This window comes from Chelonia mydas, chromosome 8 (assembly GCF_015237465.2).
Source record: "Chelonia mydas isolate rCheMyd1 chromosome 8, rCheMyd1.pri.v2, whole genome shotgun sequence".
In the NCBI taxonomy this organism is placed as follows: domain Eukaryota; kingdom Metazoa; phylum Chordata; order Testudines; family Cheloniidae; genus Chelonia; species Chelonia mydas.
In genome coordinates, this window is record NC_057854.1 from 89,593,768 (window position 1) to 89,613,749 (window position 19,982).

Consider the following 19,982-nt stretch of genomic DNA (forward strand, 5'->3'; position numbering starts at 1 on the left):
CAGGACAGCGTTAAACTTGTGTCTAACCTCTGCAGCTTAACCCTTTCAAGCCTGGAAGCAGCATGGTAATGGACTGAGCAAAAGGTGCTCAAATAGTGCAGTATAGGAATTCATAAAGACCAGAACAGAGCAGATGGGGAGACAGGACACCCATCCTTTCCTTTGCTCCGCCACTGACTGCTGCAAACCCTTTGGCAAGTTACTCAGGGACATATCCATCTCCCTAACGATCAGCCCTAGAAGCTGGTGTTGGGAAAACAGAGTAGCGAAAAGCAAGAAAACTTCCCCTCCAGGTCATAGACTGGCTGCAGCAGCCTCTAGCCTGCTTGCTCTGCTGAATGGAGGGTGGGAGGATCCACATAGTATTTGAAGCACATGCTGTACACTGGGCATGGCAACCTCAAATCCTGCCCTCCCTCCATGCAGTGGTATGTGCCAGAAGGCCCCTCCACACCCCAGGGGACAGGGATAGGATTTGTCCTTGATCCTCTCTGCAATCTATAAAATAGGCATGAATAACATTCACTTACCTGGCAGAGGTGGGGTGGGGAGCAGCTAGAGTTTGTGTTTCCACAGGGTTATCGTTGTGGTTCAGCATTAGAAGCTGAACTTCACTTTAACTCTTTCTGTAGGGCAGAAACTCTGCATGTGGTCTGCATGTGTCCCATCTTGTCTGGAGGCCGGATCGTCACATCACAACACATTGGCACATCATAGTGACCTTGGTCTGGATCAGTGACTCCTGCAGAATGAGCCACTGGACCCATCACCCAACCTGGCAGATCCCCGGGGAGATCAACGGGAGGCCAGTGCTAGCTGCGTGGAGGCTCTGCACTTCTGAAGACTGCAGGAGGACTTTAGGAAAATGGTATATAATTACTTGTGTTGAAATTTGGCCAGGGAACAAGTGCTAATAACCCTACTCTTGCAAAAAGGGCCATAGGATCTTTAACAATTCTGAGTGGTCCTTGCCTAGGTTCTTCAAGTCACTGCCCCAGGTCTGAGATGATGGCACTCCATTGGACCTGCATTTCAGGGAACTGCCCCAGGTCATAGGCCTTGGAAAATGGGGTTTCAGGAAATGTTTTCTGCTGACTGTAGGGAGATGATGTGTAACTCCCCTGGAGTCTGCCCAGTCTCCGTTCCTTTCCCCGTCACGAATCTTAGACACACCGAGCCTCTTTCTACATAGGAGAGCAGAACTCTGCAACCACAGGGGTCCAGCTGCACATGGATCTGGCGGGATAATTCCATAGCCTGGCCTGTTATCTGTACCACATTTAATAAAATGTTTTAATTTAAACAGGGCAGCAGCCTTTTTCTGTCCTGCCAGCTTGGCTAGGGAGAGAGCCATTCACATCACATCTCCACCGCAGCACGATAACCCTCCACTAGCAGACACTGAGCTTGGAAACTTCCAACACCAGCGGCCTGATCCTCCACCCATTTACAGCTGTGTAAACTGGGAGTAACTCCAACTAACAAGACTGGAGTCACTCAATGGTAGGGTTGCCAACTTTCTAAACACCCTAGCCCCGCCCCTTCACTGAGGCCCCACCTCTACCCCAAGGCCCCACCCCTGCTCACTGCGGTCCCCCTCCCTCAGTGTCTCTTCTCCCTCATTCACTTTCACTGGGCTGGGGTGGAGACAGAAATGAGGGGTTCAGGGTGTGGGAGGGGGCTCTGGGTTGGGGCAGGGAGTTAGGGCTCCGGCTGCTGACCGAAATGAGGGGTTCAGGGTGCAGGAGGGGGCTCCAGGCTGGGGCAGGACTTGGGGTGCAGGAGGGGATGAGGGCTCCATCTGGGGCTGCAGGCTTTGGGGTGGGGCTGGGGATGAAAAGTTTGGGGTGCAGGAAGGGGCTCCAGGCTGGGGGGGTGGGGCTGAGGAATTCAGAGTGTGGGAGGGAGCTGCGGGTTGAGGCAGGGGGTTGGGGTGTGGAAAGGGGTGAGGGCTCTGGGTTGGGGGTGCAGGCTCTGGAGTGGGGCCAGGAATGAGGGGTTTGGAGTGCAGGAGGAGGCTCTGGGCTGCGGCAGAGAGTTGGGACGTGGGCTTACCTCGGGCGGCTCCCAATCAGTGGTTCAGCTGGGCTAAGGCAGGCTCCCTGCCTGTCCTGGCCTTGCACTGTGCCCCAGAAGCAGCCAGTAGGTCCAGCTCCTAGGTGGAGGGGGCCAGGAGGCTCTGCGCGCTGCTCTCACCTGCAGGCACCATCCCCACCCCAACTCCCATTGGCCACGGTTCCCATCCAATGGGAGTGTGCAGCCAGTCCTCGGGGCAGGGGCAGCGCATGGAGCCCTGTGACCCCCGTGCCTAGGAGCCGGACCTGCTGGCCGCTTCCAGGGTGCAGCGCGGTGTCAGGACAGGTAGGACTAGCTTGCCTTAAACCCGCAGCACCGCCAACTGGACTGTTAATGGCCCGGTCGGCGTTGCTGACCAGAGCCGCCCCGGTCCCTTTTCAACCGGGCATTGAAAACTGGACACACAGCAACTCTACTCAGTGGATGTGAGAAGAGAACCACAGCACTGCCAACCTCCAGAGACTCAAAATCAAGAAAAAAGGAAAAGAAAAAGGTCATATTGGGGGCGGGAAAGAGGGGAGAGAAGGGGGTTGTCTGTCTTTTGACCTCCCTCTGGTCATCCCACTGTGCATGCATGCGTGAGAGAGAGAGAGATCAGTGCTGCCCACTCTCCCAAATAACCCCCCAGTCTCACCTCTGCTCCTCCTGTGGTTCTTCACCCCCACCCCGAGGCCTGGGCGGTGCAGCTCCCGGGCTCTTCACCTTCCCAGGCCGGGCTGCAGGCAGGAACCGGAGAGGGTCAGAGATCTCTGTACCCTTTGCTCACAGGAGAGGAGAAGGAGTGAGATCCATCCTGAGCGGCTGGGCTTTTCAGCTCCCTGCTCCCCTCCTGTGAGAATGGCTTCAGGTGGCTTGGGGCAAGAGGGGGTAGGAAGGGGAGGAAAAAAGGTAGAGATGGAGCTCTGCCTGCTGCAGCACTGATTGGTCATTCTGTCTCAGGAGGCAGGCAAGTGGGGCAGACAGCCCACCAGAGGGCTCAAATTCTCTATGGGCTGGCACTCTGGGCATTATTTAGAGGCTGGCTCCGGCCCCAGCCCCAGCCCAAACCCCTTCCCTGATTCCTGCAAAAATCAGGAGTGTTGGCCATACGGGCGCCAGGTTCCCCCATCACTGTGGTGGCATTTTAAGCGGCACATGCTCCATGCAGCCACAGGGATCGTGTCAGATCTGACAGGTCAGTTACATGAGCGTTTGCTTTTCCCTCTCGTGTTACCAGGATCCTCATTCCATAACCATCATGGCAAAGATCATGGTCAGACGTGGGTCTTCAGTAGGCCACAGGCCAAACCCCATAAATATTCATTCAGAATGTGCATTGCCTTTTGTCTGTATGCTCACTGCTGCTATGGTAGGCGTCACCAGATAGTGCTGTTACAGCCTTACAAGCTCCTTTTCCTGTGTGAGCAGCGTTCACGCTGCTTGGAGGCTGCATTGTTGCTTTGTGATACAATGCATTTTTTTAATTTCATTTAATTTTTTGTTAAGAGGAGCTGTTGCAAGCAGTGGGAGTTTGCTCTCTGCCTTAATCTCTCTAACTACACTTAATTCTCAGGCAGAGTTGCTCCTAGGTGTTTGGGATCAGAGTCAGTGGTAGACCATCAGGGATCCTAAGCAGGAATATTTTGGGGGGTTCCTTTTGCTCCTCACCCAACCCTTAAAAATACTAATTGCATTATTTTCACAAAACAAAAAAGTATGCCAATGCAACACACACTAATACACTGGTTAAAAAGTCCGTGATCAATAACATGAACAGCATTTTGCAGGTACTGTAATACTAAATCAGGGCCCTCTTGAGCTGCTTGGAACCTGAAGCAATTGTTTAGTCTGCTTGTGCCATCACTATTTGGGATGACATTTTAGAAAGAGGGGGTTGCCTCTGGGATGTTTGTGAACATCTCTGTTCACAGATTGTAAATAACTGAGTTACAGTTAGAAAATACCCAGACTCCATGTAATTGATTCTCTTTCAGCAGGAAACCAGCCTGCAAAGACCCATCATCTGCTCTGACTGGCCAGAGGGGTGACTTTATGTTTTGTGATTTCTAACATTTATTGCCTTTATTAAAGGGTCTTGCCATTTGCCACTTACGTTATATAGTTCAAGCTAGCACCCTGCAAGGAGGATTTCCCACAATGTCAAAAGAACGTTTGGGCTTCACATTGTCATGCTATCATTTATTTCCAACACACACCCTTTCACACAGTACATCTCAAACTGCAGTAAAGGAAATCTAAGATACTAAGAGAGAGTTTTGCAGGGTTGGAAGGATGACTCTCATTCACAGAGCAAACAAAAGAGTTAATTTCCTTTTGGAACTTTTGGGGGGAGGGGAGAGGGAGGGAGGAATCATAAGAGAATGATCTTCTCCAGCTCCACACTGTGGCAGTTTGCTGAGGAGACTATGTAAGTGACCCCAGCTCTGATAAGAAATACAGTTTCTGTGTAAAGAAATAATCTGGTCTGTGTGTGTGTGTGTGTATTTTATTCTATCTAATGCACGCTAGATGAGTTGTACGGGTTTACACACACATTTTTATTGGTGTAACTATTTTGGAGGGGTGTGTGATTTTTTTTAACCAATATAGTTATACCAATAAAACCCTGCATGTGGAGACAATTGTATTGATAATAAATGTGCCTCCCTGTATGGGAATAAACTATACTGATACTAAGCACTTTTATAGTAGTACACTACGGCTCATACTGCTGCAGCTATTTAGATTGTAAGCTTTTTGGGGCAGAGACTATCTTTTTATTCTGTGTTTGCATAATGCCTAGTACGACGGTGTCCTTGTCCATAACTGGGGCTCCTAGGCATTATCAAAGAGTTTTTAATATACCAGTATATTTAGAGCGGTAGAACTTGTGTGTTTAGACAAGGTCTAAGACCGTGAAAAAGATCCTTGTTCCTTTTAAGCTTAGAGCATTACAATACACTGAAAAGGTCTTGTGTGTCTTTCTCTTAAATGATCTGGATATCACAGGATTGTCCATAATATCAGAGAACAAAATGTTCATAACGGAGAAGGAAAACAATAAGACTGTTTTAAATAGAGTATAAATGCAGCTAAATTAGGGATATGAAGTGTGAAACTGTGGAGAAAGATGATAATGGAATTATACACCAGTGCTCAGTGCAACTGTAAAAACGAATGTTTTATACATGTGTAATGTTAAATTAATTCATTCCAGTCCTTTCAGGCAAAGGTATATTAACTGCTCCATCTCAGCATAATCATACTACCTCAATAGGCTCTATATGTCACACTTCCATGGTGGTAATCACCATTTGATTAATTACGAGGTATTTAGTGGCATTACAGCTCTTCCTCAAGTAGAAGTATAATTTGACACAATCCTTTTATTATTCCCTGTTAACCTAGTGTCTGGAAGTAGACCTTAAACTAGTGTCCTGAGTGTGTGGTTGCAAGAACATCGTTTTATACTGAGCTGTGCGGTCAGAGAGGCATTGACAACTACAAAGGTGACAGAGCCCAAGATCTTTTGCTCCTTTGGGGCCTGGCAAGGACATAGCTCAAGCTGCCCTGAACTGGGGGTGGTAGAAATAGAAGGGAGAATTCCAGCATTTATTTATAATACAGAGTCAGTCTCTTGCCCTTTTCTTTGTGGTGTTAGTCTAGAAAGTATAAATAGAATTACTGACTGCCCCTGGTTGTGTCACGCAGATCACAGATTATTTACCATTCCTCCTACAACTCCTCTGGCTGCCTGGGGAAGCTATAGAGGGAACTGTGAATAAACCATGACCTTTATGAAAATAAAAGCCATGACAAATGAGGATCTTCAATCCACAGCCATGGGTCTTTTGGAGAAGACCTCGGATTGGTTTGGGGCTGTGGGGAACAGTATTACCAAAAGCTTTTTGCAAAATTCCTGCAACCAGGCTTCCTCCAGCCAAACTTGCTCTTCTGCCGAGCAACCACTTTGACCTCTGACATATCCTGCCACAATGGCCAACCTGTTCCCCATTCACACTTCCCTCCCTCCCAACTCTGTTAAGTACTTTGGATCCCAGTATTCCCAACCTGATTGCTTTGTTGGTGCTTCCCTGCTTAAAACTAATTGCTTAACACCCTAGAATAGTTTGCATCAGAGGAATTAGTGTTTTAAAGGAGTATGGATGTGCACAAGATAGCTCACTCCCAAACTTTCACTCCAAAAGCAATCTGATTGGCTGGGAGGGATGGACTCAGCTGCCTGTCAAAACATTCTCTGATCAGTCCCATAGGTACAGATGTTCATACCCCTACTGGAAAGTAAGTGAGGCTCATTACTGTCAATAGCAAACATTACACCCTGGGATAAAATTTAATATGGACTAGAAGCGAAATTCTTTAAAAGTACCAAAAAAAAAAAAAAAGAAAAAAAGAAAAAAAGAAAAAAGAATGCACAACTTCTTAGTAACTGAATTTTATTTAGAATCTTTGGAAATAATAAAACATCTTGTTTGACTGATATACATAAACATACCATCAGTAAGTTTCATTGGTTTTTTCCCTTGCACAGAAGTAGATAATAATTTTAACAAACCAGAACACCTCGACCCAGACAAGTGTAATTGAAATTTAATTCTAGAATTGGTCCTTTAAATACTGTACTTGCCTTCCCCACACGTTCACTGGTTTATCAATTAGCTGCAATGCAATTTTTGGCAGTAACATACTCAGCACACAGAAAAAGTGCAAATTACAAGAAGCAATAATATTATCTCAAATCTGAACAATGAGAAGTGCAAAATCTCAGCCCATAAATTCTATATTCTTTATATCAACCATATGTGCATAAGAGATGACAAATGGCCACGTAAAATTTAATAGACCAATGCTGCAATATTTTCAAGTATGCATGTAATGGTTATTTAGATTTTGGTCATAACCTTGAAAAATTATTTTAACAAGGTGCATCTAAAAGGTTTACGTAGGTGCATTTAGCTTCGACATACTTGGATGTTCTGGCAACCAAAGGTGGGTAGTTAAAAGTTCTTCAATTCGATACCTCTGGACATTTGATGTGCATCTATAAACAAGATTCCACTAACACTTCATATTAATAAATCAACCAGCACAATGGAAATGAAATCCATTTTAAAACATAAGTCTCTTTCAGGCACTATTTATGGAATACCCACAAAATATTCCAACAAGTTAATGCACTTTGTGATTTGTTATATTTAGAGATCATTTTTAAATGAGATAAGGAAAACAACATTTTTAATAAGAGCTCATCATCTCTTCTGTGCTTACTACTTTATCACTTGTTACCTCACTTCAATATACTTTTCTGTATACAGTCAGGAGACTATCCCATTTTAGCTAAAACATACTGAAGAACAGTAATTATAGGATTTTGAAAAGAAGCCTGGTTTCATTTACCGATAGAAAGGTCTCTCACACAATTGATAATTAAATCAGCTGCCGATTTAAGTACTTTTCCTTGCTGTACCATCATCATCATTAAAAATTAGTCCTCTTAGCCCTACATCATACTGAGGTGCTTTCTGCAAGCCACCAGTCTCCACAAAATCAGAAAGATTAAACTGCATGGACTTGCATTACCACTTATTTGCTTTACACGTTCACTTGCTAAATCTCTTCGTGGCATTGTACAAAACTAGGTTCTAGCAATCTGAAACATAGGATACTGGATGGGTGGTTGTTCTTGATAAGTGAAGGTCCCTTTCCCATGCCAGCTGACACCATGCAGACTTCTGGAAACTTGCAAAATGGTTCAGTCTGCCTTCATTTAGCCTTCAGCACTAGTGGGAATCACAGCTTACGAGCTTTCACATTAGCTGAATTATAGTACCACATTATGGAGGCAAACTTTGGCCTTTTTAAGTCTAACTGTGGACACTAGTACTGCAATTCAGCACAATTACAAATGCATGTACTGAGCATCTTGGTCATTTCAGAACATTTCTTTTTCTATAAAAAATTAATTAGAACAGAATAAGACATCTTGCTCATGCCACATAAAGATCTTAAAAGACTGTCATGGAAATTTTAAGAGACCTGAAAAAACAGGCCCCTCCCCCATTTTTTGTTTTGTTTTGTTTTTGTTTTTAATGTTAAAGGCTGAAAATTGATTCATCACAATAATCCTCACTAACTGGCCTGGACCTATCCAGAGAGATAAATATGAAAAGTTAGCATTTGACTGTCAAACTTACTGTGCAGAGCACAAACACTTTCCCAGAGGAGAATCAGATATTTCATCACTTGGAACAGTGGTAATTTAATTATGTTGTTAATGTTTTTTGGCATACTTGAAAGGACAATTAGCATAAGTAAATCATGAGTGAGATGACAAGTCACTTAGCATTTATTTCTGCTGAGTATTATATTCAGATGAGATCAGATGATGATCTAAATTCTCTTTTGCGTGTGCGCGTTAATTTCAGTTTCAGCAATTGTAACAGGGATTTCCTACTGATGGGGATAAACTGATGTTTAACTGAAGTAAAACACACACAGTTTATTGAAGTGTTCTAAGATAACCTTGTTGAGAGGAAACAGAAGCCACAAGATATTAAAGAAGTAGAAAAATTACTGACCAATAAGCTTCATTTATAAGACTAAATGAAACCACAGATGTATGCTAGCCATACAGACAATAGGATTAGAATATATTAATCTTATCTGGAGTTTGTTTTTCATCTCACTCAGGACTGTACATTATTAAAGCAGCTCTACGATGTTTTAAAATAATTGCATTCATCTCCACGGTGCAATGAGATTCATGACAACACTGTTAATGTTACAGATCCTTTCTGGCATTTCAGAATAGCTACAGCTTGCTCATGAGTAACACCTTCCAAAGCTTCTCCATTAACGGCTAAAATCTGATCGCCACGCTTCAATCTGCCATCATCTGCAGCTGCTCCCTGCAAACAACAAAAATGACCAAACAATTTGATGTGACTTCTAAATTATTTTTAAAAAATACAGCATGACACTGCTCAGTAACATCAAGTCTCTTTGTTACCAATTTTAAACCTCAACTCTTTCCTGCAGCCATGACTCAGTATCGTGCTGGTAAATGCTGATGGTATTTGGCAGAGACTTGATGCAAGTGGGTGGGTGGGCACAGGGGATTTGCTGCTCTGTTTGTGCCCTTTTCTGGGACATCTGTTCCTCTTCAAGGAAGGGGTCAAGTCTTTGAAGCAGGAGGGCTGTACACTTCCTTTCGTCCTTAGTCTGGTGGCTAGAGCCATTGCAGTCCTCAGTGTAGTAATCTGGCTGGGAGCTCCTGAACCCTTTCTCCTTTAATGGGGCAGAGTCCTTTGAAGGACAGTGGGACCTTTCTAGGACTTTCTATCTTGTCATGGCTCTCTGCAGGGAGACCCTTGCCACTCACCACTTCTGAGTCTGAGCCACCCCTTAGGTAGAAGGGTCTAGCAATGCGTGGCTGAGTTGGAGCATGGCCCCACTTGGCCCTGGTTTCCTTGCTGGGATAAGGAGGTGGGGCACTGGATGAGGGCCTGGTGTGTGCTGTTAGGGCAGCTGCACAGGGTGTGTGCCACAGGGCTTGTTTCGCCTTAGAGGCCTGCTCTCCTCCAGCAGCACCCTCCTAGGGTGAGGGTTTTTTGCCAGCTGGAGAGAGAAACAGCTGAAAGCTGAGAGATGGCTTGACTCTTATATGAGTGGGACACGACTCAAAGTTACAGATCCTGATTCTCATTTACACAATGGCCCCGTTCTACACACTCATTTTAAAGCCCTTTTACACTGCCAAAAGTAGTCTAGCAGGACCACCATGCAAATGAAAGCCAGGCCTTTACTGTTCTGTGTTCATCTGCTTATTGGGAAGAATCCTAACCCAAGCATCTGAACTGGTATAGAAGATCAAAGAGAAAAGTATTTATAGAAACCTGGAAGCTTTTAGTTTTATTTATTTATTTTTTGCTCAGTGCCAAGGGTGGACTTTATTTTCCCTCCAAAAAACATAGGTAAAGTTACATAAAACAGAGCAAAACACTGTAAGATGTTCCACTAAAACAACTAAATGTATTGCTGAAGGCATAAGGCTCCCAACGACATAAAAGGCAGGATGCATTATTATTATTATTGTGCAGTAGTTCGTGGATGCATCAAGGATGCATCAAGGTTCGTGAATGCATTGATGGCTTTAGGACAGGAAAATGACACTAAACTCCAGGCCTTGTGCCAAAAGCTTATAAAGGCAGTCTGCTCTCCATCTGGGCTGCATCTGATGGGCCTTGGAGTCAGTATAAAGCAAACCAGTGATTAGAAACATGCCTAGAGAGTCTACGCAAGAGGTTATTTGAAGGGAAAGACAAAAAGGCATTCTGAAATGTGAGTACTAGTCCCAAAGTCTTTTCTTCTATTGAAGTTTGGATTCACTGAAGAGAAAAGCAATTCTAAGTGCCTGGAATACTCTACAAAATCACTGGCCTGAGATGTTTGCGGAACTCCCTAGATATTTATGCAGCCTTACATCAGTCCCCTACCATTTTTTCTGTTCGGTCTCTTTCATTGAGACTGTACCATAAAAGTGACTTTATGCTAACACATCTTTCTGTTACCCATTCCAAATTCAATAGGGCTAGAACTGAATTGAGCCAGAATTCCAGATCTTTACACCAGTGAGTGATGGGGAAATTAGGATGGGGATCTGCACTTCATGGCTAGTCCCTATTTTTACCATGGGCCAAACCAAGATCTTGGATTCATGCATGCCATATCTTTAGGGAAGCTTGAAACCTGATGCAAATTCTGTGGTTCGGTCCATGTTTACACCTTAGCTGCAAGAAAGCAAGACTGTCAGGCTGCAGGCAGGAATCCTCCTCTTGAACAAGAGCAGAGCACAGGAGGTAAAACCCCCACAGCCACTTTCAAAGCTTTTGAAACTACACCTTTGAAAGTTAAAAAAGGAGAGAAGGGGGAGGCTGTGGTGGTGGTGAGCACTTCCCAAGGGGAAACAGGGAAGTTAAAAATTAATAAAGCCATAGGGCCTGATTCCCCATCACCCTGCCCCTTGTGAAGTCATCTACACCAGTGCAAAGTGTGAAACACTACTGTTGTCATATGGTAGCATTTTATACCCAGTTTGCACTGGTGTAAGTGACCTCACAACATGCAGGGCAATGGAGAATCAGGCTGACAGCATCTTCCTCTTTCAGAGAGTCTTTTCTCATCCAAGTTGGCCACAACATGGACGTGAGGGAGCAGCTGACCACAGAGACCTGAGTTTTACTTCTGGCTTTGCAATTAACTTTGTGACCTTAGCAAAACATTTAACCTCTCTGCAACTGTTTCCCCAATGTAAAATGCTACTTATACACTTGTGCACAGCACTTTGAGACCTACAGATAAATAATGCCTTATACAGACTATTTTAAAGACGTTTCCCAAATACATGGAGTAACATGTATTTGCTCAGATGAGGTCTTTCTTTCCACATGTCAGTATAATGAAACAGCAGCTTTTCCCTCATCCTTGCTAGCTGACAGTGAGCTTTGGGTCCAGGCAGTGATGATCAAATCACGCATACCCAGACAAATTGGACACAATTCTTTTGCATTAGACTTGTTATCTGTTCCTAACGGTAGGGTTTTTTTTAAAAGATATATGCAAAAAGGAAAAAAAAAAAAAAAGATACCTTGGCAAATATAGTCTTGACATAAATGGGCAGGTCTCCATGGGGACTTCCATATCCCCCCACAATACTAAAACCCAGGCCATCAGAACCTTTCTCCAAAGCAATAATCTTAGGCTGAGGAGCCCTGAAAAAACAATGAATACCACTTAGAAGAACAATATATATCCAGTGTGTGTCTTTTTGTAGAAGGAACACTTTCAAATAGATTCAAATGGACACCCATTTTCCTTTAAACTGTTTTTCATAAATTTCACATACCATGTCTCTGATCCCATGTTGGAATGCACTAGCATGGACCTGTGAACCGAAGTAGAGTCCCATTGACTTCACTTTGTATATACTTATTTTAATAGGATTCAACAAAAGCACATTATCCCCCAATAGCAGACTGTGATTCAGGAGTAAGGCCCACACAGTTGCTATGTGTTTTTAAATACGATTTGCTCCCTGACAGGTCCATCTTCTGCCCCAGTTTAGGAGAAGTGAATTTGCATCATCATTTCATAGCAACACAACATTATCGTCTGACTTCAGAGGCAATGTTTCTAGTGGACAGAACATAACACCGGAAGCCAGAAATTCCTGAGTTCTAATTTCAGATCTATCACAGCCTTATAGCATGGACCAAAGAGTCACAAAGGCCCCAATGTCTAAAGTTACTCTGTGCAGGTTCAGAAGTCTACCAACCTGGAGCAACATGCAGTATTGGGGCCATAATCATTCAGATCTCAGTTTCCCCATATGAAAAATGGGATATTCTTCTCTCTCTCACTGGTGTTTTGAAGCATTACTAGTTCATGAGCACAAGGTAATTTACAGACATAACACACACTGTAAATAGTGGAGCTGAATAAATAGTTTACAATGAAAAATTTATTTGATGGATTTAGTTTTTCCGCTTGCTTAATATCTGAGAAGCCAGTTTCTTAGACTGATTCACAGTTTGGAAAAATAGTCAATATTTTTTTCTGTATCTGACTTTTTTTTTTTTTTTTTTTTTTTAACTTTATGGACTGAGAGTATTTGATTTTTTGCTAATCTAAGTTGGTCAAATCAATCTGATTCGTGCTCTTTGACTTGAGAAGTGCACAAGCACTCAATGCAAATATTAGCACTTGCAAGCTTAAAATAGTTCCCACAACTTCTTAACTTCAAATGAAAACTCCCTTTTTTCAAATATTTGTGAGAGTTCACATTGGCTGGATGTACATTCATGGAAAGAGAACACAAGAGAGGCATGGATGTTATTCATGCAACAATTTGAGATAATTGTGATTTTTTTTGTTTTTCCAGTTAGCGCTAAGCATTATTATTATTGACTAAAGGAACAATACAATGAAAAAGCTAATGGAAGATGGAATCTCTTTAATATAAATGAACATCTTCAAGCTCAGCAAAATGCATGCAAATGACAGTCTACCACATTTCTTGCTGTGCAAATGTTTTTCCCTTCCTGAAACCCACTTCTAAAGAAACTAGCAGCTTTGTATTTGTGGAAATAGCCTATTTGAGTCCATGTAGGTAATTTATTTACTAGAACTTAATTAATCTTGTAGAGTAGTGATACACTTCAGCTTTAGTGCAGCATGAGGTTTTCTAGCATCCCACTTGTAGTCTGTGTTCACAAAATGTTACTAGTGTCCCCAAATTGTCCTCAATTTCTTAAAATAAAGAAATAAAAATCAAACAGCAAAAAAGAAGGGCAAAAGGAACACAAAATGATAAAGGAAAGATTGGAAGGACCGAGGAAAGGTTGAAAGAGCTAAACATGTATAGCATGGCTAAATGTCTGCAACATAATCTTAGTTATATCGCAGGGTGAAAAGAAATTAATCTGAATATCACGAAAAATGATCAGACAGCGAGCTCTACCGCAGAATAGTCTCCCAAGGAAAGGGTTGGGAGCTCAATAGCTTGGAATACTTAAAACTGGAGAAAGCACTAGAGAACATATGGTTGAGAACAATGCTGTGTGGTACAGGGATAGACTAGATGACCTTTGCAGGTCTTCTATCTCTAAATTTTGGTGAGTCTATGTAATAAGTGCAATTTGCAGAACATCTGTAATTTAGATATCTATGATTAGATGTTATTGATCTGTATCTGTAATATTCCTTCATGTTATTAAGGGGAAAAAGAGTCAAGGAACAAAGAAAAATAATTTTGTTGCACATTTTGGAACATTTAAATCAACCCTCCGCTTTCTGAAAACCTCTTCTTCTTTAATCCCCGAGATGGTGGATTATTTTGAATTGTAATTGTCATAACTCATTTCAAAGAGGAAGCTGCAAAACACATCAACTGGAAAATCTACGGAGATGTGCTTTTTGGAAATCTATCAAAAACAAAAGCATGAAGATTCACATTTGAATTACCAGATGAAGGCAGGTATGGTTCCACTCCTTGCCAGTAGAGGACAATAGTGAGCATTTTAAAGGTGCTGAAAAATTAGTTGAAAAAGAAACGACAAGAGAAGAGAGCAAATACACTGTCCATGCCTGTGCGAGGGGAAGGGAAATGTTTGAGTATCCTTTAGGCAGTACTCTGAACTAGAATACTCCAACATCAAAGAGTGCATACTTACTCTGGATCTTCAGAATGACCATCAAGAGTAGGGGAGTTAAGATTACATCCAGCAGACATGCTCTCTAATTGGCTGGCTATGGCACTGATATTGGTGTCGGCTACAACCTGAAAGTCGGGATGCAAGAAAATGTCAGCAATGGGTCAGACTGCTAAACAACATCTTTACTTATTACAAAACAAACACTGAGTATGTTAAGAAAAATGGCTACTTTTTACAATCCAAACCTCAGATAAAATATTTTTTTAATCTTTTAAGTCCTTTATAAATTGAACTCAAATTACATTCAAATCACAGAGAAATTTAAGAGGACCACCAATTTTCTGCCAGGATACAGCACAACACCTTTATTCTAATTTAAGGCCAGATTACGGCTTCATACTATATTAAGTTTTGTACACGTTCCTGCATTGTGGGTGGAGAGAGGCCACGTTCCAGGGCAACAGCAGATGAAGGAACAGGGGGACATAATGGTGCCCCAGGGCTGGTAGGAAGGTCTAAGAGACACAAATGGGGCGTCAGAGCGGGTACGAAGCAAAGGCTATCTAACCGAAGACCCTGATCACTGGTGAATCCCAGAGATACAAGCATCCATGAGGCTGAAACTCCTACTCCTGTAGAGCAAAATAACCCTAACCTTCCAAAGGACCAATCTGTTGGAAGCTACTGAATGGAGATCTCAGTTGTTCTTCCCATTCTTCCCCATATCTCTGGGTTTTTTTGTTTATTTCTCGTTGGAGGGAGAAAATCTGGCCTTCATTTTAATCCTTCTGCCCCCACAAATTCTAACGTCTCCTTCTCACTCCACACCTTATATCTGGGTAATCTCACCCACAAACACAAGTTCAACTACCATCTCTATGTGGACAATTTACAGATCCACCTCTCTACTACAGACCTGTTTCCTTCTGTCCAAACTAAAAACTCAGCCTCTTTCACTGACATCAACTTGTGCATGTCTACCTATCAGCTCAAGCTCAATATGGCTAAAAGACTGCTCTTAATCTTGCCCTCCAAACCCTTCCTGCTACCTCCTTTCTTAATCACCATGGACATCATTGCCTTTCCATCTGTCATTTAGTCTCATATTCTGGATGTCATCTTCAATTTGGACCTCTCTCTAGGCCTCACATCCAGATTATGGCTAGGTTTTACAGATTCTTTCTGCCTAACACCTTTAAGATATGGCCTTTTCCTATCCATCCACACAGTTGATCTCTTGGCCACGCTTTCATCATCTCGTGTCTCCATTACTGCAACATCCTGTCCTCTGACGTGACAAACGCAATTTTGACCCGCTGATATCCATTTATGATCCTGCTGCTGCAAAGATCATTTCCTAGTCTGTGTCACCCCCTCTTTGCATCCCTTCTCTAGTTGTCTCCTCTCTATCGTACCAAGCATAAGCAATTCTTCTTTGCTTTCAAGGTTCTTTACGACCTATCCCCATCCTACCTTATCATCTCTCATTCGGTATCAAAAAGTCAGCTCCTGCCTCCAATCAGCCAATGATGTCAGCCTCCATGCCCCACCTGTTAAATTTTCAAACAAGCACCTTCGTGTTCTCTCCCATGCTGCCCTCATGCTTGGGACAAGCTTCCACAAAACAAATTAATTATTCTCCTGCAAAACCCTTCTTAAAACTTTACTTTGCTGTGAGGCCTACAAAAAACTTGATAACTGTGGGGCTGAAAGCCACCACCTGTCAAGCTGACCAATTTTGTTTCATTGTTTCCTTAGACTTCCTAGTCTGTCAGTATCCATCTGTTGTCTCTTATCTTACACTTAGATAGTAAGTCTTTGGGGAAGGGACTAGCTTTTTATTCTGTGTTCATACAGTGCCTAGAACAATGGCATCCTCATCCATAACTGGTACTATGATAATACAAATAAATACAACCAACAACAATAGCAGCAAGTAAATTCAAATTGAAACAATCTACATCAACTTTTATTAAAGTTAGTTAAAAAGTTTGCTCACTGCACAAATAATTTGATAGCTAACTATTACTTGAACACGCTGCCTAAGTTTTGCAAATCACATGGAAAAGACTCCTGCAACATGTAGGGACAATGGGGTTAGTTAAAGACAAAGTGACCGTCTCCACTCTAGAATAATTTTTGGTTCCACAGAACGTTAGTTTTAGATCATTCTCTCTTTGCAGAAAACGAAATGAGGAACCGTTATGAAGTGGTTTGGGACTCTTCTAAACATTTGTAGCTGCAAGCATGTACATTTCATTCAAATTGAGTGTGGAAAGTGGTTGCTTCCCAACTCCCTCCCTGTCTGGCCAGGCACACTGCTCCTGTTGATGCTCATATTACAACACAAGGAATTGCTGTTGACAGAGGGTCTTTAGATACATGCCAATGACAGGAGTATGCTGCATAGCTATCATTCCTATTCATGGCCTCATTTTACCACAATTAACGCTCACTTTTGCTTCTCCATACATGCAGCAGAGGGGAGCACATGGCTCATGGCAGGCAAAGGGACAGATTTTTGAAGTTCAGAAACCCACTCAATAAATAACCAGATTAAAGCTGATGCTCCATGATTCATTCATCAGTGATCAATACCTCCCTCTTCAAAAGGAGTGGATTTTTATGGCTACAAGATAAGCACAATTTTGAACGTTTTCTAGTATTAGTAATTATGCAGAATATTTAAACAGAAATAAATGAGCTGTATTTTTCTGCTTCTACCTGAAAGTGTGTAAGTAGAGAACACACAGGAAGGAACTTAATACTTTAGATGAAACCAATGACATGAAAGGTGAAACGTAAGGTGAAGCTAAGTTCAAGAATGATTTACTTTCTCAGTGAAACAAATAGAAGTATAGAAGGCTTCAACTCAATCCATTCTTTGAAGTTCTCTGTTTATATGCCTTGTCTCCAATAAAGTATTTCCCCTTCTCTTCTAGACTCTGTCTGTATTCCTGCAACATATTCTACTTTCTGTGGGCCATGTAAAGGAGCCATGTAAAAATGTGGAGCTCAGAAATGCCTCTCTTCATTATCTAGTAAAGGCCACGCATTAGTGAACAGCTTTTGCTTTTCACTTCCCATGGGTGAACACTCTACTCCATGATTCAGAGGACTCCATGAGATAGCAAACCTGCTTCTCAGCCCCCTGGCCAGGTCAGAGGCAGGTAGCTGGAGCCAGACAGTGCATGGCAGCTGCTGCGCTGGCTAATGGCATGGAACAGGTGTCCGTGGTGTTTCCCCATATCCTCCTGCTGCTGCTGGTGCCCGGGGGCTGCAGCTGCTCCTCAGCATCCAGCCCCCTTTCACTGTATGTGCAGCCGATAAGAGCCGCCCGGGCAGGTGGAGCTGGCTCCAGGGCTGGCAGAGCCCTCAGGGAGCAGAGATTTATAATTTTTGGTTGCACCCTCCCCCAACCCAGACAGGCTCGGTGGGCTGCTGAGGTGAGTCAGGGGGTGGAGGTGGCACTCCCCCCCAGGGCACTGTGCCCCCCCTCCAAATAGAAATCAAAGTACATCTATGCCCAAGACCTTCCCTCTCCCTGGTGGCCAAAGCCTGGAACCCCACAGGGCTAAAACCCCAAACTCCCCCTTGCCTGGCAGCTGAAGCCCAGAGCCTTGAGGCTCCCCATCTGCTGGGCCCTGGAGTTGTTAATAGTACATGGCAGGGGAGGGGGGGCTCAAAGAAAAAGGTTGAGAACCCCTGTCCTAACCCATCAAACAGCGATTGTTAGTAAAATCATCAAGCAAAAACCAGAATGCCACAGTTTTAATGGGAATTTCATGTTCTAGGTTTCAGGCTCATAATTCATTCCCTTTGGGGTAGTCAGGGCAACAGCAGAAGTCCACATAGTTCAGAAGGTAGGAGCTGGAATAAATTTCTTTACAACAATATTCCAGGAGGGGGGAAAGTTGTCGTATTTCCTTGTTAAATAAAACCCGATGGCAAAATAAATCTATATTCACAAATCTGTGGCAGTAAGAATGTATCAGAGTTCAACAACCTTGTAAAAAGCTTCTTATCTCATTACTACACCTGCAGAAAGCAGATTAATTTAAACTGAAGCATCAAAACAGCAAGAAGGGATGATTGTTCCCCCGAGAACCTAATCTTCCATTTGCAAACTCCTTTAACACCCTTCACAGGACATCCCGATAATAAGCCTTTCCACCCCAGTGAACACAATTATCTGACCTTTCAGTGCAGTTTGCCATGAGGTGGTCTAACTTGATAATAAATACAATTACTTAATGACATGTCAGTCATGATTATTAGACTGATAGAACTATTCCACTTATATTGTTGTAATAAAAAAAGTATTAAAAAGTACCAATACTTAGCATTAATATAATCATTTCCTGATCATATTTACAGCTTCCACTAATATACCTGAATACTTTGTTTACCCGTCTAATTGTATTTTAAAATATAAAGCAATTTTTTTTTAATTGTGGAAAAGGACTGCATTGTATTGAGAATAAAAATACAAAATGTGTAAGAGAAAGTAAGCAAATTCTAAGCTATCTAGCAGTTGTGAATGTGAGAGGAAAAAAACTTCAACTTCTATATACTAGGACCATTTTCTAAAAAGAAATACATATTACAAAAATGCTTTCTTTTAAAACGTGAATATTTGACAATATGCTTCATTAGAAATCTTAATCTTTAAAAATACATAATGAGCTAGTATTTTTTGCACTCCATCTAATATCAGTACCATTTGGTCTTAAATCATTCTTCTTCATATTCTAATTTGTGAACTGAGTGGATATCAAAACAACAGTACTGATTGGCAGCAACAATATGATAAACAAAACAATTTAGCACGCAAGATCTGCAGTTGGTGTAAATCCACGTAGCTCCAATTGACTTCAGCTGCAGAACTAGCTCAACAACTACCATGTCACCAGTCCAAGAACAAATATAAAAGAGACAAAGCTAGTCCAAAACACTAGGAAGAAACTGAATAATCCTGAACTCAGTTTTAAATGTTTATTTTAACTTTGTTGAACAAAATAAGAAGCGTAAAAATCTACTAGGATTTGCTTTGCCATAATATTAATAATATATTTTAGAGGGTTTTTTTTTTTTAAAACTTGGTTTCTAATTTTTATAGTAATTTTACGCATCAGCACTACTTTGAACCTCCTCTTTGGCGTTTATTTTCCCCATTTCTTTGTGTAAAGATTAAGCTGGATTTGTTTGTTTTTTTGATCCCAGTAAAAAAAATAAAGAATAAAAATAGACCAGTAGTGAGTAGAATAGTGGGGAACAATTAGACCACTAAATGACAGTATCTTTCCACCTTTCTGCTGATTTACAAACACTTAAGCAAACAACTGCACTTTCCTTTCAGTTTCAAGGTTGAGTATTTAGCCTTATATCTAGCACAACTGGAGTAAGTTGCTTTAGATCCGTTGAGTTCAATGGAGTTACTCTGATTTACATCATCTGAGGATCCGACCCAACAGGTTAATTTGATGTCACTGCACTATTTATCACAAGCTCTCTTTTTGAAATTTTCTTTGTAGATTTTTGTATCCAGTATTTTCCGCTTGGCAGGTTCAAGTTGTGTATATTGGAGACATAGAAGAGGGCTGCTGGAATAAAAAAAACAAAACAAAAAACCTACACGTTCTTCAACAGTGTTTTTTCCCTCCCAAGATTACTCTTAATTGCCACATTTATCAG

The 19,982-nt window shown here is 42.2% G+C and overlaps 1 protein-coding gene across 8 annotated transcripts in view; it reads right to left on the reverse strand.

The window, feature by feature from the left end:
* Positions 1 to 6,495: 6,495 nt before the first annotated feature.
* The window catches only part of PATJ (PATJ crumbs cell polarity complex component), a 210,404-nt gene continuing 196,917 nt past the window's right edge, over positions 6,496 to 19,982 (reverse strand). For 5 of the 8 annotated variants that reach the window (XM_043552634.1, XM_037906549.2, XM_027821512.3 and 2 more), the window contains 3 exons: positions 14,307 to 14,413; positions 11,723 to 11,846; positions 6,496 to 8,984 (listed from right to left, as the gene is read on the reverse strand). In XM_043552634.1, coding sequence (XP_043408569.1) covers positions 8,838 to 8,984; positions 11,723 to 11,846; positions 14,307 to 14,413 — 378 coding nt within the window. In that variant the 3' untranslated portion in view covers positions 6,496 to 8,837. The remainder of the gene's footprint in view (positions 8,985 to 11,722; positions 11,847 to 14,306; positions 14,414 to 19,982) is intronic. The other 3 variants (XM_043552635.1, XM_027821510.3, XM_027821508.3) reach the window with 1 other exon arrangement.